A 25,862-nucleotide genomic window follows, 5' to 3' on the forward strand; every position below is an offset into this window, starting at 1 on the left:
TCCATTCTCATCCTTAACCCAAACCCCATGAACATTTTGATTTGCTTTCTGTAGGTTTTTTCTAGAACTTCTGTGTAAACGTCATCATTTCCCTCACCATAAAGTTTCCGGGACACTGGGTGTTCTCTACTACAGCAGGTGACAGACTGGGCTATTCAAGAACAGGATTGCTGTATCCTGTCAGTTACTGATTCTTGGGTATTGTGGTTCCAAGTCATTAGTGTATAGTATTTACTAATATTGTGTATAATACTTAACTAATATAATTACTAATATTCTAATCCAGCTGAGAGAGGGGCAGTTCTGTTTAACAACTGTGACAGAAAGCTGAGCTGAGCTCAAGTGTAACAATGTTTCAGGGAAGGAAACATCAAGTTGGACTTTGGTACCAGTAAACGTCCAGCAGAGGGCAGTAAAAACCAACACACAGCTCAAGGTCGGCGGCGCAAGACCTGAGTTCCATCATCTTTGAAGCCTTGGAAATAACCTGCTCCTTCTCATGAGAGTGACCAATGAGGGAGCATGTGATGCAGAGAGAACATGAGACATGCACGTGGCTCCACCTGCGCTCAGATGTTCTGCTCTTTTTCTGGGACTACATTCTACCCTAGGGCCCACATTTCATTCCTGCTAAGTTTAACACCTGAGGCCCAGAAATGACGTTTCTTCTACTGTTGTGTTAAACAGTAACACCAGACTGCCTTCTAAATACCCACATTTACAATAGTAGTGATTCCTCCAGCCTTCATCAGAGAAGCTGCTGCCACCGCCTCCTCCTCCCATCACCAATTAAAGCGAACTTTATTTAACATCTCCCAGAAGAATGAACACTGGCCAACGCCAGACCCAGGATTCCCAGAGAATGGCTCAAGAAAGCTTCATATAGCAGCAGACAGGGGTGAACGTAGGAACACAAAACCAGCCGAAGTGTGGAGAGTTAGCTAGTAATGGTGAAGTATTGGCCCAACGGGGACAGCTATAACACCCCCTGCAGAAGGAGGGCAGGAAGCATCCACGGCAAAAAGAGGTTTACTGGACAGGACATGCTGTTCCTTCTCAGGGGAGAGTGGACAGCAAACACTTCCTAAAGGAGAAATGTCATTATTGCCTGTGGTGTAGACATTGATAAGTTCCACTGAGTAACTTCCCACCCACACTCAGGCAAACAGTTAACTAAATGCAGTGGACCATACACAGGAAGACATGGTCCGTAAGTAAGGAAGAGTGCCAGTAAGTGAGGGAGAGAGATGAGGGCGGGGAAATGGCTAAAATTCATCATATAAGTGAATATATATGTAATATATGCATAATAAAATTTATTCTGTACTATATAAAATTCATTATATATTATATAAAACATAAATTCATCATATGTAAGTCATTATGCACACACATATACACACACACATACACGGGAGGGTTGAGCACATATTCCTTCCTACCCCCACCTGTACACACACACACACACACACACACACACACACACACACACACACACCAATGATAAGCCCTTACACAGAATAGCTTACAGTATATAATGAGGGTGGTGAAGGTGAATATCAAAGACAGGAGTGTCATTGCCAAATCTTGCAGGAACCTCTTAGGTCACAGTAAAGCTACTGGATTTTATTCTGTATGGGTTGAGAAGCCATTGGAATAGCTTGACCAGAGTCAGGACATGATCCCATTCAAGAGATGCTGCTGTGTTGATGGGCTGTAGGGAGAAGAGGAACCTGGGGACATGGGGGAAGAAGCTGCTGTGCTGACCCACAGGGGCTCAGGAAAGCTGCTGAGAAGCCAGGGCTGGAAGCCTCATCTCCGCCCTCAGTGGGAATGATCTTACACGAAGTCCTGGAGGCTTCTGCCTTTCAGGAAGGTTGCTCAGAGCATCGTAGCTTCCAGAGGAGGCTCTCTGACCAAGCTCAGAGAGGACGCTGTGTGTGGAGACACTCAGCTCAGCTCCCAAGGAAGAACGCCAACCTTCCTAGCACACAGCTCTGTGTTCCCGGAGCCCCAGAGAGATGACGACAAATGCAAGGATGGAGAAGGGGACCTGGGAAATCCTGCTTGCCCAGTGGGCACTGACCAGCCTGGCCTTACAGGGAGTAGGGGGCGGGGCTCAAGAAGGATGAACAAAGATGTACGTTGCTTGCTTACTCTCTTGTCCAACCAATTCCTCAAAAACATCTGGCTACAACTGAGGATGAACAGGTTAAGCTTGGCTCTTGAGGAAGAAGGCCAGCGGATTCTCCTCATGCTCCCGAGGACCACACACCAGGACCCCCAAATGTCCATTTTTCAGTCTGTCTCCTCCCATGTACACATTAGACCTCCAGGTTTCTGTCCCCAGGATGGTTACTGTTCTGCATGTGCTCACGGGTTCCAACCCCTCCTGTCCCCTCTCTGCCTGCCTCCTGCCAGTTTGCAGAGCACTCAGATCCCCGTCCTCAGCCCTCCACTCAAGCCGTAATCACAGCTCAGTCCGGCACACCCCCCCCCCGCATGAATAATTGGGGCTGATTTAGGGGCTATCAGGGGAAGGGGGGCTAATGGAGCTTGTGGGGGGCACCCTCATGATGAGGGGAAGGCTGAAAGGCAATTAGCTGGACAAGCAGCCTGGGAGTCACCTAATGTGCCTGTCTGAAGGAGGGGCTGATGAGGGGCCATGGAAGGAGGGGCAGCCTGCTGCACCTCCACCTACATCTAGAGACAGAGTCGGACTTGAGCAGAGATGGTCCACTTCCTCAGCAGGAGGCTCAGGATCCACCAGGAGGGAATTTCAGGAAAATCATGACAGGTGTTGGGGTAGGAGAGCTAAGTGGAGGCACTGTGGGGAGAACAGGAAGCTGAAGACTCAGGAGTTCCTGCTGCTCCACAGCACACACACTGACACGCATACTCACATGGACACGCACACATATGAACACACATGCATACACAACTCACACACACACTGACATGCACACATATGAACACACATGCATACACAACTCACACACACACACACACACACACTGACATGCACACATATGAACACACATGCATACACAACTCGCACACACACACACACACACACACACACACACACACACACTGGCCCGGCTGAACCTGATCTCTCGCTGGGGACTAGAGACCAGCTCCTGATTAATACCAACATTAGCCCTGAACATTCACTGTCCACCTTCCCTCATTAATTACCTCCTCTCCCACCCCAGAAGAGGGGAAGCCAGCTCCTCTGGGGCTGAGACTTCTGAGTCCCCGAGCGGGGGGGGGGGGCATCAGGCTCCTCTCAGGGAGGGGGGAAAAGTTTGCCTATGTGTCCACCATCCCACCCTAGCCCTCTGTACCTCCCTCTCTCAGCCTTGGGCAGACATTCACAGAGGGGGCCTTCCTGGAAGTGGACCTGATACTTAAGCCCCTGTGGCTCACATCTATCTCAAGATGAAGACAGAAATGTGCAAAGCTCCAGATGGAAAAACAAGACTGCACCAGCCAACTCATAGGATGTCCCATGCAAACAGGAAACTGGACGCACAAGGTCAAAATTCCTGTCACATGGGAACAGCCTGCTTAACCGCTCTGGGGGCAGGTGAGGGCTTCGGACAGGCTGGGGACCCCCTCCCACTCCCTTGTATCTGTCTAGCAGCTATGGGTGTTGCACACATTCCTTGTCACATGTGCACAAAATAGTCCAGTGTCGGGACGCCAAGATCTAAACCCCCTTCAGCTTTCCCATCCCTCATCTCCCCAGGACCCTCACTCACAGTGTCTCTTGTGTCAGCTGATGACCAGACCTTGTGTGGCTTCCATTGCAGAAGAAGGGGTAGGGGCTCTGTGGGATCTTTCTGTGCCCCTCCCAACACCTCCATGTACCCCATTATAAGACCAAATGGGCCTGGAGACCCAGCAATCAATATCCCTCAAAGATGAAGACACTAATAACTTTATCCCTCTTGTCTTCCCCTTCTCGCTTGCATTAGCCCTGACCACAGGCCCCGGGCAGCTGAGACCTGCAGTGGGCAGGCCTGGAGCTGAGTAACCCCTTCAAATCCAAGTGAGAGGTACAGAGAAGGACTACGAGAAGAGCTTCCTGAAACTCAGGACAGCAGGCTATGGGAAAGAGATCCAAGTCTTAGAAGTACAGTTTCCATGTCTGCATCACTATGGCCAGGTCTGTGAGGGTCCATAACCCAGAAACACCTGCCACAGGTTTCCTATTCTGTCTCCTAGGCAACCCAAACAGGTAAGTCAGGAGAGGCCCTTCTGCAGAGGGCTGGGGGGAGCCTGGGAGTTTGAGGGCTGGGGCTAAGGAGACACTGGAAGTGTGACTCAGCCCTGCCTTCCCTGTACTAATGGGGGGGCCCATAAGAGCCCCAGTCCTATAGCCTCTGCTCACCTCACATATTCTGCTCTGAAGCAACCTCAGGAAGAGGGGAAAGTTGGGTCTGGAGTCAAAGAATCTCTTCTCAAACATTGCAGTCCCCAGGATACCTGCTCATGCTCAGGATGGGACAGATTACCTGGACTAGCAGGGTCCCCACTGGGTCCCCAAGCATGAGGCAGGCTAGAGGGAGGAAGGAAGAGAGAAGAAAAGTGGGGGAGAAAAGAACACTAACATAGGAACAGTGTGTCTCCGCTATGCACGGTGGCACACGGCGGCGTTAATCTCAGCACTAGCTAGGTAGGCAGAGGTTCGAGGCTAGCCTGGTATACAAAGAGAGTTCCAGGACAGGGTTACACAGAGAAACCCTGTCTTGAAAAACTAAAACCAAAAAAAAAAAAAAAAAAAAAAAAAAAAAAAAGTTAAGAAAAAAGAACAGTATAAAAACATTACAGGGCTTTGGCCGGAGGGCAGAACCCCCACCAGGAGAGCTTACATTTGGGTCTCAGCCTCCCAGCATCCCTGAAGGGTTCTGCTATTATTATCTATACCCGTTTTGCAGAAGACACTAGGGTACAGAAATGCCGGGTGGCAGCACGGGTAATTGGCAGAACTACGTGTCAGAGTCTAGTTTACCTGCCAGGGCACATAACCTAGCAGAGATGAAGGGAGCTCAGCCTGCTGGGAGGTGGCTGCCAAAGCTCTGCTTCTAGGGGCTGGATTCCAGACACAGGAACCGGAACGCAGACTGTCTCTGGGCTCTACCCTGCTGAGTCCTGGGGCTCCTGGCTGCTGGCTCCTTCCCTCCTAGCCTCAACCGGTTTGTTCCTGCAGCCTTGACTTATCTGTCTCTCCCAGCTGGGGCCTTCTGCCCCCAACTACTGGCAAGACTGTTTTCCACAGCTGGGAGGAAACAGAAAGGCTATTTGGGAAAGTTCAGAGCAAGCAGCCAGTTCATATCCTGCTAGAGGTACCTGGGTAGCCTGACACATCAGCAGGACAGGGGGCTAGAACCCAGGACCCCAGTCACTGTCCCGCTTCTGCCAACACTAGGTGGCCAGTCCAAGGCCCATAGAGGAATATAGCAAGTGCCCTCCAGCTGTTGCTTAACACCTCCGGTGCCTGTGAAGTCTACAGTTAGGACCTGTCCTCAGCCTGAGAGACACAGGCAAGGTGGCATATCCTCCCAGAGCAGCCCTTAAAGACCTGTCTGCAGGTCTGCAGGGTCCTAGGATCTGGCAGCTAAGCTAGCCTCCTGAGAAGGCAGCTCTGAGGGAGCAGGAAAATGTCAAGTTTCTTAGAGACCTTTCCCAGGGCTGAAGCTCTAAAGAGCCCCCCACTACGTTCCTCCTCTTCTCCTGACTGAGGGAGAGCAGTTTCTCTGGTCAGTGCTCCACAGCACCCCAGCCTCTCGGAGCCTCTCCCCAAGTCAACACAGCCCTTGTCTGAGAAGGGAAAGTACTAGAAGAGATAATACTACCCTATGGCCCCAGGTTGCTGCCTGTCTCAAGCCCCCCCCCAAAGTCCCCAGGGCCCCATTCCACCCATCTCCTTATAGCTATCCTACTCAACTGGTGTTCAGCCCCTGGGACTAAGGGCAGCTAATGGACTTGGCACAGCCAGGAGGTAATTAACAGAGAGGGGGCAGGGGCCACAGGGGGACAAGGACATTGTTAATGGCAACAGGACACAGCAACAATGGCAAAGAGTGTTGTTTGCGCGTGATCACATGCACACACTTCCATCTAGGCTGGCTACGTGCAGTAGGCCAGGGCGATGTGGACAAGTGTCTGACTCTCCATCCATGATGGGGAGGGCACTCGCCACAGAGGGTACAGTCCCTTCTTGCCCCTGTGCAAAGCTTCAGGTCGTTGCCTGAAAGACTGGTTCTCCTCTGCTGTCCCCAGATCTCTGCCGCTTTCCCAGAAGGTTCCCATTCCCAGAACTCTGTGTCTTTTCTGCAGTAATCCTCAGCGGGGTTCAGGAGTCTCCGGTGTCCCATAATCAACATGAGAAATGCCCCATAGGCTTTGCAGGTCTCTTCTGCTATCTGGCCTCCAAGCCCTGCCCAATCCTGCTCCGTGCAGCAAACCTCAGAGCAGAGCCATGTGCCCCCAGCAAGGCCTCCAAATCTGCTACACCCTACCCTCACCCACAAGGGGATCAAAGGACAGAGACACTGAGGCAGGGGTCCTGGGCTCTTAGGACTCTGCCAGCCCGCTGCCCTCCCCTGCCTATGTATTACTAACCCCGTGTTCCTGCTGTGATTCAGCTCTTTGTCTTAGCATCTCGCCTCCCTCTGAAGTCTCCTAGCTTCAGTATCTGTAGCTCTTGGCCATGGCCTCACCTGCCAGATCTGATGCCTCGGCTCTGTCCCCCTTCTTCAGTGAAGAGCGCCGCCCATCATCCCAAAGCAGGAATGGAGAGCCTGCCAATGAGGCCCCTGGGGACCAGACCACCGCCCCCCACCCCCCATCAATCAGCCTGCCGCCCTGGGCTAGCCCTCCATTAGCTGGAACTGGCCTGGACAAGAGGCAGACACACTGCAGGGCTTGGCCCAGGGTGATAAGAACAGATTGAATCACAGGGACAAGGCAGGGAACTGGGCACCCAGGGACAGGAGACAGCCATCCTTTGCCCCTGGAGCTGTGTGAGTGAGCATGTGATATTGCAGGAGCCCAGCAGGTGATAGGAAATGAAGGCTGAGATGCTGCTGCTCCAGCCCCAGGGTGGAAGCAAGCCTCCAGCCTCCGCACTGGCCAGGAGGCCTGGCTCTATTCCCCAACGGGGTGGAGCTGAGGGATATTAATGTGACAGACACCTCCGGCCCTTCAGTGAGGGTCACAAAGAAAGGTAGACACCGTCTGCCCTGTGAGTAGCATGGGACAGCACCAGAGTTCTATCCTCAGGAAGCCATCTGGCCCAAGACCCACCTCCAAGTGCTAATCTCAAGTCTTCAGGTCAAGAAGGGAAATGGAGGGGTAGGAACAGGCCCTGATCCTTCAGTCCCTTGCCCATTCCTACTCTGCCTCCACAGAACTGGGAATTGAACCCAGGCCCTTGCACTTACCAGGGGAGGGCTCTTACTGTCCTGCTATTTCCCAGCCCTCTTTGAACTTGTTTTGAGACAGGGTTTCCCTAAGTTTCCCAGGCTGGCTTTGAACTGACTCCAAAGCCCAGGTAGACCCTTTAATGTGAGAGTCTCCTGCACTCAGACTCGTAGCTAGGGTTAAAGGTACCACCAGGGTCTGTTCCTTCAATCCTTGCTGCAGCCACATACACATGTGCGTAAGCGCACACACACACACACACACACACACACACACACACCCCACAGTTTCTCGGTCTTGATAATTTGTTCTAATGTGTGATGGCTCTGTCTATCCCCACCCCCAGCGGCTGCCGTCCCTGGGGCCCTATTCCCTTTCCCCATCATCAGCCTTTGTGAAGACCAAATACAGACAGTGAGGGTGTGGAGAGGCTGTCACCGCCAGGTAAGGGGTGAAGATGAAGTGGGGGACAGCTGCATGGAGCAAGCAAGGACCAGAAAGGGAACTGAATCCAGAGACCCAGGGAGCACAACCTCTACTGAGTCCCCAAGAATGGGCCAGAGACACAGCCAGGGATAATAAATATAATTGCTATTATGACGAATGCTGGCCATGAAGCAAGGCCACCCTCCACTCCCCGCCGGCCGGACCCCTCCACATGCTGAGGGTGAGAGACTTGAGTGTGGTAGCTGCTGGGTGCTGAAGGAGCCCAGGGTGACCTGACACCCAGACCCCTAGCCCAGAATGTCCAGGTAACTGGGTGGTGCCTGTGCCAGGGCCTGCAGACGGGCGTGCACATCCTTCATGCTGAGGCGCTGTTGCGGTTCGCGCTGCCAGCAGCCGCGCATGATGGCGTAGACGTCAGGAGGGCAGGCTCGAGGCCGCTCCAGCTCTCGGCCCTGCGTGATGCACTCGATCGCCTGCACCACGGAAGAGACAGAGGAGAGGGAACTGAGGATTTCAGGACAGGAAGGTTACAGGCTCTCCCACATGGGCCCTGACTGACTGACTATTGCCGCCTGACTCTAGGATTGCCTCCAGAAGGCCAGTGTTACGCCCAGTGAGGACTTGATGGGGGCCGTGCTAAGGATGAGGGCATGACATTATCAAGATCATCACCCTCAGCCTCAGCCTCCCAGCTTTGGAAGAGAGCAGTGTGGGACAGCCACAGCCTTGGTGGGGTGGGGGGGGGTGGCGAGGATGGCTGTTTCGGTTTAAAGCAGAGGCAACCCTTGCTTCTCCCTTTTGTGAGCACCACTCTGTGGGGGATATAGCTGAAAAGAAACTGTAGCAATAGTTAGACTCCAGGAAGTGCCGCTGGGGCGGCTCTGACAAAGAGCTGGTGACAGGGAGATGGTTGGCTAAGGCGCCTGGTGCCTCTCTTCCTCTTCTCCCCATCCCCATTAGAGGACTTAGATTATGGGCAGCACTGATTCCATTCCTTCTCTCGGTGCTTGAGAAAATTAAAATCTATAACCCTCTCCCCCACCCCACCAGCCTCCAGGGAACAGACTGCATTAGAAGGAGAAATAGAAACTGACAGCTGTGAGCCGAGGAGGAGGCTTGGGGGAGCCGCTGAGGAGACGAAACACCTGGGGTCTGCTCTAACTGTGGCTAGCCGGCCAGGGGAAGGCAGGGCTGTCCTTTCTCCAGCTAACCTCCAGGCTTCCTGCTGTCTCCTCTTTCCCACCCTCTCTCCTCTGCCCTGTAAATGCACACTGTGACCTATAACACACACAGGCATGGCCTGGACTCTCTCCACAATGAGCTCTAAGGACCGTGCAGGCGTTAGCTGGGCTTAGGTTTGGGAGACTGAGCAAGAGAAGGACCAGGAGAGGATTAAAAATGGGGAGGGGGGCAAAGGTAGGGCCTGAGGATGCCTGGCAGAGCTGACCTCGGTGTTGGAGAGCTGGTACCAGGGCTGCTTTCCATAGGTGAAGATCTCCCAGAGCACCACCCCGAAGCTCCACACATCACTCTCGGTGCTGAACTTGCGGTAGAGGATGCTCTCAGGTGGCATCCAGCGGATGGGTAGCATGGTCCGACCTCCCACCTGCAGAGATACACTGTATCACCAACTCTGGGGGTAACCACAAAGCCATCCCCACCACCTTAAAGAGACAGAAAGTATGGCAGGGCCAGGGTTGAGGGACCAGTAGAGAAAATAGTTTCCCACCCAGGGCTGAGGTGCTGGAAGGGATGGGAGACAAGAGACCAGAACCCAGAGCTCACACTGCGAGAGGACGAGGAGGGCAAGCTTGTCAGTACAGGGTCTTACAAACTCTAAGGGAGGCTGTGCACAGTACAGTTGCTGGGAGAGGGGTTAGGGACCCTTACGCGGTAATAGTCTGTGCTGTAGATGTCCCTGCTCATGCCGAAGTCTCCAATCTTGACCACTAGTCCCTGACCCACCAGACAGTTGCGTGTGGCCAGGTCCCGGTGCACAAAGTGCAGGCTGGCTAGGTACACCATACCAGCAGCCACCTGGCTAGCCACAGCCAGAAGCTGCCCAAGGCCCAAAGGACCAGGAGCCACATCCTCACCACCAGCCAGCAGCTTTGCATCGGGTCCGTGGGACCTGAGAAAGACAGAGACAGAGAGAGGCTGAGAGGGAGAAGCTGAGTGAATGGAACCCTGGAAGCTGGGGGTGGGGTGGGGTGGGGGGGAGCATCTAGAATCCGGTATGAGGAAGGAAGAGGCTGGGGGCAAAAATGGAGGAAGGAACGGAGAAGGCAACTGTCTGGTAAGGGAGAAAACAGGCTCGTCTTTCTCCACAGCTGACCCCACCCCCTAGGATACGAAGCCCATAGTCCTTGGAGGAACTCAGCCGCAGCATCCGGCTGCCCTGTCCCTATTACTGTCATCACTTAAGCACAGCCTTTGCTAAGTCCTGGCCCCATCCCACTCTTCCCCATGAAGGGAGCCTCTCCAGCTCCAGGCCAGCACCCTGAGTCCTCACTGAATCTCCTGTCCCCTCCCCTCACTTTGTCCTTAGTGTCCAGCGAGTCCATGGACAGTGTCCCTTTCCAACGGTTTCCAGTGTGCCCCATGGCCCCCCCAAAGTCCAGGCCGTCCTGATCACTTGGTGCCACTGCCCACATGACGCCCCTTCCCAGCCTTTCTTCCTGAAGGTTGCTGGTAGTGCCTTCTCCGATTCGCTAAGTGTTTGTCGAACACCTTTGAGACCAGGGCACTGGAGCAGAGAGTAGAGTATGAATAAGCTCACAGCACGGATGGAAATACAGAAGGCTTCCTGGAAGAAGGGACATTTGAACGGAGACTCCAGTCCAGAACAGAGAAGTAAACCCGTGAACATGTCATCAGAGCAAGCTGGAAACCTGAAGGTCCAAACCTCCTGCCCAAAGCCTTTTAGAGCAGCCTTCCCTCCCAATGCTCCTCACACAGCCTGGGACCCATCTGATAACATCTGTCCAGGCCTGCAAGCTGTCGGCAAACAAAGAAATAGCTCTCCACGGCCTTAGGTTCCTCTGCCAACCCATCTTCACACACCTTAGGCTGGCCCGCCTGACCGACTCTGACCCACCCAGTGCCCCCTAAGTCCCAGAGCACATTCCCACTCAGGTCCTCTTGTAGCTGAGTCCTATAGACGGTGCACATGAGCCTTCAGTCCCTAGAGCTTCTGGAAAGTCAGACATCTGCCAGGCAAACAAGGGTACCCATGCAGGGACTGGGCCAGGGGCTGGGCTCTTGTACCGGAGGAAACGGTTGAGGTCGCCATGGCGCATGTACTCGAAGACCATGAGCAATGGGCCGCCCTCGGTGCAGACTCCAAAGAAGCGCACAATGTGTTGGTGCTGTAACATGGTGAGCAGCTCTGCCTCGCGCTGGAAGTCCTGACGAGCACTCTCAGATGCCTCCTTCAGTGCCTAGGGGTAGGGATGGGGACGGAACTGGAGGGGACCCCAGCCCCATCTCATCTTGTTTCATTCAAATATCCCCATCCTGACGTGACGGTGCTCTGAGGGGCACAGGCCAGCAGTCCCTACCAGGACCGTAGTCTCACCTTGACAGCCACCAGCATCTTGTCCTGATCATTCAGAAGGTTGTAGCACTCAGCAAGAAAGACCTTTCCAAAGGCTCCCTCCCCTAGCTCCCACTTGAGAATGATGTCCTGGCGCTTGATATGATGGACACCTGGGAGGGGCTCGTAAAGTCAGAAGGCAGCCCTGCCTTGGGCAGGATGGGGCAGTGGTAAGGGCAGTGCAGACACAGGAAATTGGGTGTGGGTGGGTGGGAGCATCTGCCCAGAGAGAGTCCAGTGTGGGGAGATAGGAGACAGGCTAGACTTTGAGATAGGATGGGGAGAGGCCTGGGTCAGGGGCTACACACACACACACACACACACACACACACACACACACACGCACGCACACACACACACGCACGCACACACCAAGCTCACACCCGCCTACTATAACAGTTCCTCACAGGTATCACTGAAGTACTGTGGGTTCTCCATGATGTGGCCCTGGAGTCCGGAGCCTTTGCCCTCAGTAGGGGAAAGAGAACTGCCACCCAGTGTCATGAAGTGTAGGGACATGGCCAGCCCATCCTCTGGAGCCAGCACAGCAGGGCCTGGGGAAGAGACACGCCCACATCATAGTCCAAGCACCCTCTCCATCCTTTCTCAGACCAGCTTGAATAGTGCCAGGCTCCCCACTGGCTAACTTGCAAGAGGGGCAGAGTCGTGCCAAAGCAAGATGGTAGGCAAGTAAAGGGAAGTACCAGGGTCTCTCCCGATCTGGTTTCTGGTACCAAACAACTTCCCTGTTCCTGACAGAACTGAGACCCTCACACCCACTCGGTGTTTGACAACAGCTCACCCACCAACAAATAGCTGCTGCCTCTAAAACAGCCCTGCCCCAGCCCCACATAGCCCCATAAACAACCCCTTCCCCCATATGTCAAACACAGGGCATCGATGGGAAGAGCCGGCAGAAAATCAGGCCAGTAGGATGGGTGTCAGACAGACAGACCGCTGCTAACTCACGGTTGATCCCAAACTTGCTCCTCTGTCCACATTTGTTGAGCACCAGGAGGAGGGCAGAAAGGAAGAGGGCGGCAGAGACAGCCAGGCCCACGGCCACAGAGACCTAGAAGGAGCAGGTCAGGCTTTCAGGCTTTTGTACTCTGAGCATTGCATAGCTCCATCCTACAGGAGAATTTAGAGCCAAGTCCCCAGCCCTGCATCCAGCTTCCCTAGTAGCCTCAGCTAGCTGGGAAAGCAGCTAACCAAGTTCGGGACACAACAGACTGTCCTGCTCGAGCTCCAAATGACAGGCAAAGGAGTCATGCCTAGCTACCCCATCCCACACCCCTCATCAGCTTCCATACCCCACTCTCACCCCAAAAGGTGTTTCATCTTTCTTCTCCACTGGGTCTCTTGATGTGCTGTTAGTGTCTGTGGGGACATGGGGCACAGAGGGTGGGCCTTGGCACATACTGCCAGGTCTCCTTGGGCAGCTACCCATCCTGGCCATACTGCAGGGTCCCAGCTAGCTGTCCCCTTTCCTTCAGCTGAGACAATACAGCTGCCCTCCAGCCCAGGCAACTCACCCACTGGCGAGAAGGAGACTGCAGCAGGAAGGAGGAGAGAAAACAGTCAGAGAGGGATAACAGAGAGGCCCTCCCTTCCCCGATGCTCCTTTATGGGATAGATAGGTTTCTGGGCCTCAAGACAGAGGGAGCTGTAGCTGCCCGGAGGGCACAGCCCTCCCTTTAGCCTGGATAGATGGAACAGCTCAGGGCTTCAGCAGGCCCGGCTTGAGAGACAGGAAAGGAGGACAAGCACAGAGCTGGCCACCAGCTCTTCTGTCCAGGACAAAGCACTCCATATCTGGTAACCAGGATCATGGCAGGAAGAGGCCAGACCTCCCTAGATTGCTGGATCTCCACCCAGGTCCTCCCAGGAGCAGGGCAGGGTTCAGGGTAGCTCTCACACCAGGGATGGGGTCCTCAGGGTTGAACTCAAAAGGGTTGTCCATAAAGGCAGCCATGACAGAGGCAGCAGCCTGGCCATAGGGATTGGCAGCCAGCAGGGTGTAGTTCCCATTGTTGACATGCGTGGGCTGGTTGAGGCGAAGGCAGCCGTGCCGCACGGTCTCATTGGTCAGCGTCGACTCCAGGAACTGAGTGAAGATGAAGCTCGTCTCGTTGAGCACAGAGCCATTGAAGAACCAGCGCAGAGATGGTGCTGGCTGCCCGTCCACGGAGAAGGGGATGCACCAGTGATGCTGTTCCACTGCTAGGCCCACGTGCACACTGGCCGGGACTATGGGAAGAAAGCACGTGACAGGAAGTGGGCAACTGGCTGGGAACTCAGGGGAGGAACCAATCAGGGGACAGGTCAGGAAAAACAAAACATCAGACCCTAAGAAATCCTCTAGGAGGCATATTTGGAAGAAAATTAGTATATGATACTGAATATGGCAGAAAATGGACAAAATCTGAGACTGAACGGTCACACATGGAGCCCAGTACAGGCCTAGTGACTGGCCTGCTATCTAAGCTATTTGGGAGGTCTGGGTACCAGCCCAGCACAGAAACAGACAAACAAGAAACATGGTTTTGAGACAGTCACAGTCCCAAAAAAAAAAACAAAAACAAAAACAAAAACAAAAGCCTCTCAATAAAAGAAAGCAGTATACATGTGTAATGTATATGTACAAAGACATACAATTTACATGAGAATTCTCACTAGCATTCATACCATGCAGTGTATGTAGTAAAAAGAAATTATAGTTACTTCTGTTGCCACAGATGTGTTTCATAAAGTTTAGATACACAAAAAAAGAAGAAAAATAACACATAAAGTTTTCATTTATAAAGTGCGTGATTTATAAAGTGATTGATTCATAAACAAAATTTTATGAATCAGGAAGCAGACATGTAAAAAAGTATTATTTCTAAGGTTTATTCTATATGTATGAGTGTTTTGCCTGCATGTATGTATGTGTGCCTGGTGACCTTGGAGGCCAGAACAAGGCCTCAGATTCTTTGGAACTGGGGTTATAGATGTTGTGAGCCACCAAGTGGGTGCTGGAAACCCAACCTGGGCCCTCTGCAAGAGCAGTCACTGCTTTCAGACAATGGAGGATGCTCAAAACTGTGCAGTTTCCAGCCCCTGAGGAAAGTGATTTTAGCAAGGAAGTGAGGATGGAGGAGAAGGAGTTGGGACTGAGGGAAGGTGTCTTCTAAAATCCTGACAACGGTACGTCTTGTTTGTTTGCTTGTTTGTTTTTTGTTCACTCACTTGCTTGTTTTCGGTTTTTCCAAGTTAGGGTTTTTCCATGTAACAGCTGTTTTGGAACTCACTATGTAGACCAGGCTGGCCTTGAACTTCACCTGCCTCTGCCTCCAGAGTGTTGGAATTAAAGACATGCACCCCCACGCTTGGCTCTGGCAAGGGCCATTCTTCCTTGAAGGATGTAGGTTATCCAGCTGTGATAATTTGGTAATCCCAGCATTATATAGACTGAGGCAGGATCAGCAGTCCCAGGGCTGCATGGGTCTCATTGCAAGACCTCACCTCTAAATAAATATGTAAATAAACATTGTGTATGCTTGATATACATAACTGTGTATTTCACAATTAAAAAAAAGAAATGGTGCTGGAACATAGATTAAAGATAGTACATTGGCAAAGCCAGAGAAATTAGGCAACAATTACAAAGAGGAACTCAAGAGAGGAATTCCCCTCCTTTACAACTAGGATGCTTATCTATGGCTGTGCCCCCTTGATTAAACCTATGTTTGCCTAAGAACAGGATGCAGAACCAACGTAAACCCCCTTCATAGACGTCCAGCCCTGAGCTCCTTCTACCCACAAAGTTCAGTTTGCACAAATGTCAGCCCAAGCTGGAACAAGTTCAGTCCTGGGCCAGCAGAGACTTCACCAGCTATAAAGTGGTGATCCCGAACCTGGACTAGCACCCTAAGTGAAATAAATAAATAAAACGCGGTAGGACAAAAGCCTTAAAGAGAAACAGGCAACGAGGCCAGCCTGCAGCTGGTGCTGAGGGCCTCAGGTAGCAAGCTTGGGCAGTGGGCCAGAAAGAAATCCATCTGCAACCCTCTGGCCTTGAGGAGCCCCCAGCACTTCCCAAGCGGGATCAGGTTTTCATGGGAATCTGGAAACAGCTGGGAGGGAGCAGCTGTAGGGACACCCACTCACGATCCAATCCACCCCCTCCCTCTTTTCAGGGAAGAGGAGATGGGGTGGGGTGGGTTCAGGGGCTGTCACAGGGGCTTACAGGAGACGCTGACTTGGACAGAGACCTCAGCCCGGCCCACATCACTCTCTGCCCAGCACGTCACATTCTTCTTGTTGAGATCACTGGTGACATTGACCAGAGTTAGCCCCAGGGATGGCAGATCTCCAGATTTCTGGACCAGAGAAGAGAGAGTCATCAGGAGGGCTTCAGCAGGCAGAGGCAGGAGATGGGGGTAGAGCTGATGTATTTGGGAGCCCTCTGGTTCTATACGGAGGGCTGGGAAGCAAAGGGGAGGCGGGCAGAGAACAGGCCTCCTTCACAGTTTGTAAAGTAGCTCCCCGCTGGGTCAGAGAAAGACCAAAGCCCAGCCTCGAAATAGGTAGACAGTACTCTAAAACAGAGGTGGTGATCAAGGGGACAGGTGGCACACAGCCAGATAGCCAACCTCCACATTCACATGTAGTTCATCAGAGAGCCCAACCAAGCAGGACCTTGCCAACTCATTCCCGGCTCACATAGTTCTAGCAAACTCAGTTTCGGTCAGTCCCAGAAAGGTCAGAAACGAAGGGCTGTTAACAGGTTGCAGCTAGGAGCAGCTTGGGCCCTTTGGCAAAGGAAAAGCATGCCAGTGAGTGACTTCAGAGAAGAAATGGCTGATTCTGAATCACCATCAACAGATTAAAACCAGCTTGGATTATCTCTTCTGAGAAACCATGGCTGCACCATGTGTACGTGTGACCTTCCAAGAATTCTCCATCCTGATGAGTTCAGAAATTGTTTCTAAGCTGAAGGAGTCGGAAGAATTTTCCCATTTCCTATCTCCAGCCCCACCCCTGGAAACTAAGCCTCACCATGTCACCCTAGCTGGTCTAGAACTAACTCTTGTGGACCAAATTGGCCTTGAATTCAGAGATCCTCCCGCCTCTGTCTCCCAGGCACTGGGATTAAAGGCATGTACCACTAGACAGCAACTTCAGAGGTCTTGTTCACAATTGTACCTGGCTCTGACAGTGGGCTGTGCCCATCCAGGAATTAGGAAGTAGTCTTATGGGATGAGGGTGTTCAGTCTAGGAAGCCTCACTTTAAAGGAAGAGTCAACTCCAATTGCTACAGACCTCTGGAGCAAGTAAAGAAGGGAGACCCTGGCATCATGGCTGCCGAGTGGCTTTCCCAGAGTGCAAGGTTGCTGCCTGTGAGCAATGGAGAAGGGATAAAGCAGATGTCTGCGTGTAGAAACATCTTCAGTCAGCTCTGGGAAGTCCCGGGCTCTGGTATCTCTTTGGGGAACTGACATGTTACGAACACCTATTTCCTGAAAACTTCTGTAAAAAGCCACGCCCTAACTGGGATGTATGGAGGGAGCAGGAAAGCCAGGAGGTTACACAGAGAAACACTGTAGCTAATGTCAGCTGCTTGTGGCCAGCTTGAGAACAGATACAAGGTAGGGGAAACTGCTCAGACAAGAGAGATAGAGACGGAGCACTGCCTAACGGTAGGAAGGATGCTAGAAACCCATCATGGCTACCTCTGTTTACAAATAAGAAAACAAAAAAAGCAGGCAGAAGTCTTTTTTTTTTCTTCCTTTTTCCTGAAAGTTATGCCAAGAAGTAATTAGTGAAGGCGGAAAGCGAAAGCTCAACTGAGAACTTTCCGTGAAAGAAGGAGGCCCGAGTTTGGGCCCCCAGGACCCTCATAAAGCTGGGCTCAGCATCATGGTCCTATAACACTGATGGTCTTATCGGTGGGACAGGAGGCAGACATAGGGAACTCCCTGGAAGCTCATGGACAGGCAGCAACCAAAAAATAGAAAATAAAAAAGTGGAAGAAGATGGGAGGTGAGGATGAACATCTGAGTGTACCCTCTGACCTCACATGTGCCCGTGCATGTGTGCTAGTGCACACATTTTTAAAATAAGTAGTGAGAGTTGGAGCCAGCTGCCCTTTAGTAATATGTTCATAATATATCCAAGAGAGTACTGCTTCCTGAGTCCAGGGAGAAGCCCTTGTAATTGGCTCTGGGACTGGAACACAGGCCTCATCTTCCTAAGTTAGAGAGATAATACGTGGGAAGAATAGTCTGTTGGGTCCCTTCTGGGTCCCACATGTGAGCTACAGCTCTCTCTTGCTCAAAGATGGAGCCCAAGGCTGTTATTTCTAGCCCGTTGTCGGAGCCATCTCTGTCCTCCCAGTCCCCCTGTGTGCTCCTTATGACTTTTGCTGTCTCTTATGGCCTGGTCCTTCGTCCCCTTTGAGGGGCTGCAATGCTTCTCACCTTTACTGTGACTGTCCCTTCCAGCTCTGTGAGGATCCAGCCAGCCTGCTGTATGGTCTGCCCTTCCACCTGGCACTGCAGAAATACGTCATCCCCCACTTCCACAGAGTCATTGGGCATCTGGATCTTCACTGAGGGTACACCTGCCCACCCGGGGAATGGAGGGGCATTAGAACCTAAGTATGGGCTGGTGAGCCCCACCCTGTTCATGAGCCTAAATCAATGAACCCCAGCCTCCGGGGTCCATAACCCCTGCCAGTGCTTCCCCAGGTCCCTCTAGACAGGCCCCAGGCTTTCCCCCTCTTCAACACTACCTACCACAACTGGTGTTCTGTCCTAGTGGGAGGAACTGGTCTCCAGGCCCAGAGCCATAAGGCTTCTGTGTATACACACCACACAAATCCTCCTGCTCCCAGCGTTGGAGCCACAGCAGGGCACAGGAACAGTGCAGTGGGTTCCCTGACAGGGTCCTGTTGGAGAGGGAATGCTAAGAGTCAGGGAAACCTCTTTCCTCCAGGCAGTGCCCTGGAGATGGCTGGCTACCAAGGGGTCTAGGCAGAAGGGGAGGGGTTTAGTTAGACCAGGCCCATAACCAACAAGTCAGAAGACTTTAGTTGCTAAAAGAAGTAAGGGCAGACAGTTGTAGACGCCAGCCAGCTGAGGGTTACATGGGATTCCTCTATCCCAGCTCTAGAGTGAGTGGGAAGTCAAGTAGGAGAGAAGGACGGGTGGGTTTCCATGGCCCACAGGCCTTAGGTACCCATCACACATATGTAGACTGTTCTGTGTATGCACAGGGAATGGGGCTCCTATCCTCAAGCACCAAGATGGCCGTGGTCTATTCAACACAGCCCTGAACCTGAACACACACTACTTATCCATATAGGCTGCTCAGCCCAGCCCAGAATAGCCCTGAAGTCTAGGCTTTGATGGAGGAGTGGCTGACAGACATGCACATAACCCCCAGTACAAGCTCACAGACACAACATCCAGAGATGCTGCACCTCGCTCCCCTCCCCTGCTCCACATAGAAACAGTGACATATAGTCCTGGGGTCACAAACACACACAGCCACATATCACACACACAGGCCCCTGTCCACACTCACAGGTCCTGTAGAGAGAGGCCCTGCACAGTTTTCCAGGAGAGGGACTCCAAAGCATTGTAGGACAGATTCCTGTGGGAAAACACATGCCCTGAGCCAGTGACCTTACTCTGACCCAGTCTGAGGCAGAAGTCCAAAGGAGTCTGCCACCCCCTCCCCAGCCAAGTCAACGTGAACATCACACTATGCCCAAGGATATGTGGGAATGTGGGAATGGGGTGGGCAGGTAAGTCTTTCTGAGTACAGACTCCTTGGGACAACAAGGGTTAATCCCAGTTAACCCTCTCCCTGACCCCAGGGAAAGGGATCCAAGGGAACAGCCGGTTGCCCTGCCCCCACACCTCAGCCCCAGCTGGCGAAGTGCTGAGGCCACAGCTGGGATAAGGGGCTCCATCTGTGCTCCCCACCAAGGAGGAGGGGAGGACCAAGACTCTCACACCCCCCCCCCCCCCCCCGCCTAACCTCAAGACAGGGGATGTCAAAGTACTTCCTCAGGCCCCCATCCCTTCCTTCCTGGTCCTCTGAGAGCACTTCCAGGAGGCAGAAGCCCAGGGGCATAGTTGGAAATGAAGAGGGAGCCCAGCCAGAGCGGTTTCTGGGACCTAGGAAACTGTTTCAGGAGCTCAGTGCTTTGTGCTGACCACACACCACTGCTCTAACCACTAGCCTTGCCTAGCCAGCCTTGACTTTATAAAGACTTGGATGAGTTGATCTGATGCAGCCCTAACCACTCTGCACCACCGCCACCTTGGGTTAGAGTGGAACTGAGTGTTGCACCTGTCCAGCCATAGACAGACATGTGTCACCGATCAAGAAACAACGTAATTCCCAGAATTTTCATCTGTAAAACAGGGACCATATTTTCTGTGTCCCTGGGTTGCTTTCAAGTGGTCACTGCCATGAGAGACATGGACTGCCACTCGGGACACATTTTAAAATTATTTTTAGGTTGTTGTTGTGTTTTGTTGAGACAAAAGGGTGGCCTGGAACTTGCTGTGTAGCTAAGTATGACATGGAACTTCAGATCCTCCGGTCTCCACCTCCCCAGTGCTAGTATCTCAGGTATATATCACCACACCTGGTTTATGTGGCCGTAGGGACCAAACCCAGAGCTTCAAGAACAGTAGGCAAATATTCTCCCGACTGAGTCACATCTCCAACCCTCAGTGGACATTTTAAAGCCAGGACACACAGTAGGAAACACACCATCACTCTTGTTAAATCCCTGGACCCAAGTGAGAGTTTAAAGGACCCAGCCCAACTCTGCAAATGACAACCCAGGGAGGGACTACCAGGGACTCTAGGCATCTTCTACCCACTCCATGTCCCTCTGTCCTCTACAGAACCAGTAGCTGTAACTCCTGCCCCTCACACCCTATCAGACGCAGGCAGAGAGCCTGGTGCTCATGAGAAGTCTCTCTGAGGCATGGAACACAGAGGCAGATCAACAAAGATCCCAGCTGATGAGACTCAGAACCCGACGCAGAAAGAAATGCCCTGAGGAAGAGAGACCAGGCTGGACCTGGGGAGCACAAAGCCCATTCTGGAGCCCAAGTCTGGAGGCCCTCCTCAGCCCCGCCCCCACCGACCCAGCCTGGCCACTCACAGGTGACTGAGCCGAGGGGTGAAATGGAAGGCATCCGGGGCCACAAAGCGGAGGCCGCTCTTCACGATGGTTCTAGGGAAGGGATGAGAGGAATTTAAGCTCCACATTCTGCTCACCCAGGCAGATACCCCTGTGGAACTGTGCACCCATCTCCATCCCTTCCAAAGTTACCTGGACCCCTCAAACTCCTGAACCCCCCCCACCTCTCCCACCCTTAAGTCTTTCCAGATCCCAATATGTGTGGGTACCCACCACCCTGTGCCCAGTCCCACCCTGTCTACCCTTAGTCCTCACAGGCTTCTCAACGCCCCCAGGCCCTGCAGGTCCCCAAACTCCAGGCGTTGCAGATGCTGCTGGTTTTCCACGTAGCTGCAGGGAGAGGGGAGAGGGGAGAGGGGTGGGCCAATAGGGGAGGAGGGTGGGTCAACAGGGGAGAAGGGGTGGGCCAATAGGGGAGGGTGGGCCAACAAGGGAGAAGGGGTGGGCCAATAGGGGAGGGTGGGCCAATAGGGGAGGGTGGGCCAACAAGGGAGAAGGGTGGTTTAACAGGGGAGATGGGTGGGCCAACGGGGGTTAGGAGTGGGTCAACAGGGGTCAGGATCTCAATGGAGTTGCCCTGTGCCTACCACCAACCCACCTCCCTTACAGGAGCACATGCACCAGTCACAGACCCACTTCACACACCCATTCATGCACATGCCCCCCCCCTGCATGCTGACTTGACTCACAAGTCACACGTGTGCATGCCTGCACCCTCACCTTTACACACATGCAGACTCTCACATGCCTCCTGCAACACAGAGGCAAGTGAACAAAAACACACAGGGGTGTCCTCATGCCCTCACTGGAGGACACACGTGAACAAAGCTCACACACACTTCTCCCATGCATACACAGAGAGGAAAGTGTAAAGACATGTTAGTCAGTGCCCACTGCCATTGTCAGCCTGGGGCTCCATTTTTATAGCAGGCTTCTGCAGCAGATACAGGCTCAATGATGGGGGTCGTGCTGAGACTCACTTCCACAAAGGACAAGAAGGCTCTCAGAGGTGCTGGCTCCTCCCAGTACTAAGGATACCCCAATCTTCACGCTACTCTGTGCTCCCAAACATATTTGACACTAATCACATAGACACACACACACACACACACACACACATACACCCCACTCTCTCTGTCCCCTCAAAACCTTTGGTTCTCCCCCACAGCAATCCCTACTCTTTCCTCTCCAGCACTTTCCCAAAGCAAGCAAGAAGCATAGAGCTGTGGAGCCCCCCAACCCCTCCTTAATCGTGAGGGACCCAGGAAGGGAGAGAGGATCGTGGAGTGGATGGAGTCTGAGTGTGTGGGTGAAGAGAGACGAAGACACAGCATGAGACATGGAAGGCTGGCAGAGGTGGGTGGCAGAGGGACGGCAGATAAACAAAGAGTGAAAAGCCCAGAAGAGACTGACAGCAAGACCAAGCTGACAGTGGGGGACTGGAGGAAGGAGACATACAGATAAGGAGAGGGAGACCCTGAGATGGAGAAGAGGATTGAGAACCAGGGAAGCAAAAAAGAAAAAGATGACAGACAGACAGACAGAGAGCAAGCAGCACTTGGGGGTGGAGTGGCTGTGGGCGCAGTCCTATCTTGTAAATCTGGTATTTTGGAGTTCCTGTGAACTCACTCCCTGTAATGACATGTCCTCTGCAGGGACATGTCCATATCCTCCTCTCTCCTCCCCATCCCCATGTGTGCTAGGGGCTCCTGATTCACTGACAGCTCTCAGAACTCTTCCCTCGTTTGGGGGCTTTCCCTTCGTAAAAAGAGCAGCAAGGGAACTGGTCAGTCCAAGGGACCCTGATCCCAACCTTGACCCCCGTAGGATGGGTATGTGTCTGTCCCCTGGAGGCCTAAGGAGTTGTTGCTAGCCACATTGAGAGAGTCCAGATCCCTGTTCTGCCCCCCAAGGGTTTCAAACTATAGAGACCCAGGGAGTTGCTAAGAAGATCTATATAGCTGGGTATGTGTGAGCTGTCAGGCAGTGTGCTTCATGCCGCCTCATTTGTTCAGATTCATAATCAATCTGTCTATTCGAGTCCATTAGCTTCTTGTTAGCTATGCGGATGAGGGAGGAGGGAGAGGTCTGTGCAGGAGGAGTTGGGAGGATCAGGCCCCACCCAGGGGGGACATCACAGCTCACCACCCCGCCAGCCTCTTCCTCTATAGCCCAAGCTTGCCCACTGACCCCATCCCTGGGCTGGACTCTCCTGGAGTCTTCAAAGGCTCTGGGGAATGAGAACATGGATGGAAACAGTCGGGAGGCTGTTTGAATGGACAGGCCCGGGAGCAACCATCTAGACTGTATGCTCTATGCAGGAGCCTAGACCCAGGCCAAGACAAGACCATCTCCTCTCTTCTTGGTCTCCCTAGGGCCATTAGAGAGAGATTGAGTACCTCCGTTAATTACCACAAGATGCCCCAGTAACTCGGTGCCAATCACTGCAGGCTGCTAGCTCCACCAGCGCGCAGAATACTCAAGTATTTTCCAGCTATCGCTGTGTGATGCAGAGGGGTTGGGGGGGGGGTCCCTTCAGCTCAATTATACTCTCGAAGGTTTCACTAGCTGCTACAAAGTACTTAAGTATTCTGTAGCTGGTGATTGCACATTGTCAAAGTACTGCAGAGCTGAAGGTTCCTCCCAGCTCTGGACCTGGAAAAAGGGAGAATCTCTCAGCAACAGCCCTGACACTCTCATACAAGTAGGGAGACAAGGAGAAAGGAAAGATAGGGCAAGCAGAGAGGGAGGCAAAGGGGTTTCCTTTTCCGCATCCAAATCAAGAAGCCTTGTGGTCAGTGGAAAGGAAAGAAGAGCTCAGACACCAAGCTGTTCCTCACCATCTCCCACCAACTCTAGCTCAGTCACAAATCCAGAGAAGAGCTGGATTCCCTGGGCATGACAGAAAGAGGTTGGGGGCTGGCTCCCCCCTAAAAAAAAAAGAAGATAGCAAAGGTCCCACACTGCCAAATTCTACACAGCTAACCACTCCTCCGTGGGCTTAGGAACTTGGCCTCTTGATTGAACCCCACAAAAGGGTTCTTATCCTAGATCGCTGGACCAATACCTGACCCACCGAGTTTCCGTCTTGCTCTACCCCAAACCAGCACCACAACTAGCTACCCTTAATCCTGGGCGACATCCAGACAGTGACTGCGCGGCTTTGCCAGGGTGGTGGCAGAAGAAGCCACAAGCACAACCAAAGGCTACATACACGTGCCAGTCTCCTACAGCAGCCAAGCCTGGCCCCTCAAGCCAGAGGTGAGTACGCGCCCTCGGGGAAGGGCTGTGCCCACCTGACCCCGTGCCCCTCCCCCCCCACACACACACTCACAGCTCCGTCAGGTTCCCAGCGCCCCGCAGGCCGCGGAGGGTATTCAGGGTCCCTGCCCTGGTGCAGCGCAGCCCCGAGGGGCCCACGGGACAGCAGGCCTCCTGACAGGATGCGGCGCAGGCACAGGCCAGCATCAACGAAGTCATCAGACCGCCTAGCCCCGCGGCCGGGTGATGCCAGCCCAGCTGCCCGCGCCGCTGGCCTCGCAGCATCGCGGCGGCGCCCGCCTAGCTCGGGCCGCGCGGCCGTCCGTGCGCTCCTAGCTGCCGCCGCCCGGCCTCGCGCGACACGTGCGCGGGGCGGTGTTAAAGACCAGCCGCCAGGAGAGGGCGGCACCCACGGCCCCGCCCCGCCCCGCCTGCCGATGCCCCTAGTGCCCCCTCCTCTTTCGGGGCCCTAATGCCAGCTCGCCTTCCTAATGTCCCTCGCGGCTGCAGAAGACCTGGGGCGGGGGACTGCCACGGATCACCTCACAAGTGTCTTCTGAGGCTGGGGGGGGGGGGAGCTAGGAAGCTGATACCTTATTTCTCACAGCAAAACAGCTGCATTTTCAGATTTGAGGGGACGGGGGGGGGGGGGGAGATTGAGCAAGAAAAAAAGGTTGAAGTCCGGGTCATCCCAGCCAGCCTCACGGTGCACTTTGCCTAAGAGAGTGCGCATGTCCCTTAGGATAAGTTAGATGAACATTTTCCAGACCCTAGTAAAGAAAGGGAGCCGGCCTTGGCGTGACTGGCCAGGCAGGTCCTGGGGAGAAAAACACGAGTAGAGAAGAGTCCTTTGAACACAGCTGGAGGGAGATTGTAAAGAGACCTCTCGGTCCGTAAGAGGCCACGGGGTGGCGCTAGAAGCCCTCGCGGCTCGGCGCTTGCCATCAGCCTGGGGCCTCGAAGGCCAGGGGAGAGCGGTTCGGAGCCTTGCTAGGCTGTGCCTCTCCGATCTTAGGGTCAGTTCCCAATCCTAGTCAGCCAGCTGGGACCCCAGAGCTGGGGTATGGCCAGGCAGACTAAGCCTGGCATCGATCGCCGCCCTGACAAAGCATCGATTTCTGAGCGGAGAAATTAATAGATCTCTTAGCTCTTTGGACGTGGGCGCTAGGAACCGTCGGCTCTTGGTATTTGCGAGCCTGGGAAGTCTCAGACCCAGCATCCAGGCCACCAAAGCGCAAGTCTTGCGCAATGGCCTTCTTGACTGCAAATATAAGTGTCACGTTTAAGAGATATCAGCCCAGCATGAACTGTCCCCCAAGTGCTTCTGAACAAATACACATGCAGAGACCCGCCGAGCATCCTGAGTTCTTAAAGTAATCAAATGAAGGAGGAACCTCAAGAGAGACCGCTTGTCTCCTAGGGATTTGAGCCAAAACCAAGGGACTTGACGGGGACATACTCCGCACCAAGGAATTAAGTTCAAAGTAACCTCGGGAGGCTGGGAAGGGCTGCGAGAGATTGAGGGCGAAGCGTTGAGATCTTCAGATTTCACCAGCGAACTCCGACCTGTCCAAGCTGTGGGAAGTTACCCTGTAGATGTCAAAGTACCTGTTGGACTCCAGAACACCACACACACACACACACACACACACACACACACACACACACACACCAAGTCAGGGAGCCCAGCCGCTTCCTCCTGGACTGCAGCGAGCAGCAGGGACAGGGGAAGGGGGAAAGTTACGGGAGGGCGGGGGTGGGGGGGAGACCGCCATGGAGCCAAGGAGCAGGGGTTCGGGAGCTCAGTTCTTGGCCCCCAGCCTTATTTCCCCAACACATCTGTCCCCCACCTCCGTCAGTTGACAGGCTAAATATTTTCCCTTGACTTGGTGGGAGGGGCGGAGAGAACAGAGA

General features: G+C 53.4%; 1 protein-coding gene and 1 pseudogene across 3 annotated transcripts in view; both read right to left on the reverse strand.

The window, feature by feature from the left end:
* The window catches only part of LOC308419637 (nucleophosmin-like), a 506,796-nt pseudogene that overhangs the window by 365,280 nt on the left and 115,654 nt on the right, over positions 1-25,862 (reverse strand). The gene's annotated exons all lie outside the window — the stretch shown is intronic.
* Positions 8,166-24,248, reverse strand: NTRK1 (neurotrophic receptor tyrosine kinase 1; the record flags this gene model as incomplete). Of its 2 annotated transcripts, XM_080915687.1 has the most annotated exons (17): positions 8,166-8,351; positions 9,326-9,484; positions 9,769-10,009; positions 11,146-11,318; positions 11,456-11,586; positions 11,881-12,027; positions 12,443-12,545; positions 12,798-12,853; positions 13,009-13,026; positions 13,394-13,723; positions 15,705-15,837; positions 17,938-18,080; positions 18,256-18,407; positions 19,046-19,114; positions 20,649-20,720; positions 20,943-21,017; positions 24,022-24,248. In XM_080915687.1, the coding sequence occupies 17 exons, from the start codon at positions 24,231-24,233 to the stop codon at positions 8,166-8,168; spliced, it is 2,400 nt and encodes a 799-aa protein (XP_080771813.1). The 2 variants fall into 2 exon arrangements, with proteins under 2 accessions (XP_080771813.1, XP_080771812.1); XM_080915686.1 differs by lacking the exon at positions 13,009-13,026 and having other exon boundaries at positions 24,022-24,233.

The sequence above is a fragment of the Micromys minutus genome (assembly GCF_963924665.1).
Source record: "Micromys minutus genome assembly, chromosome: 4".
Classification (NCBI taxonomy): Eukaryota; Metazoa; Chordata; class Mammalia; order Rodentia; family Muridae; genus Micromys; species Micromys minutus.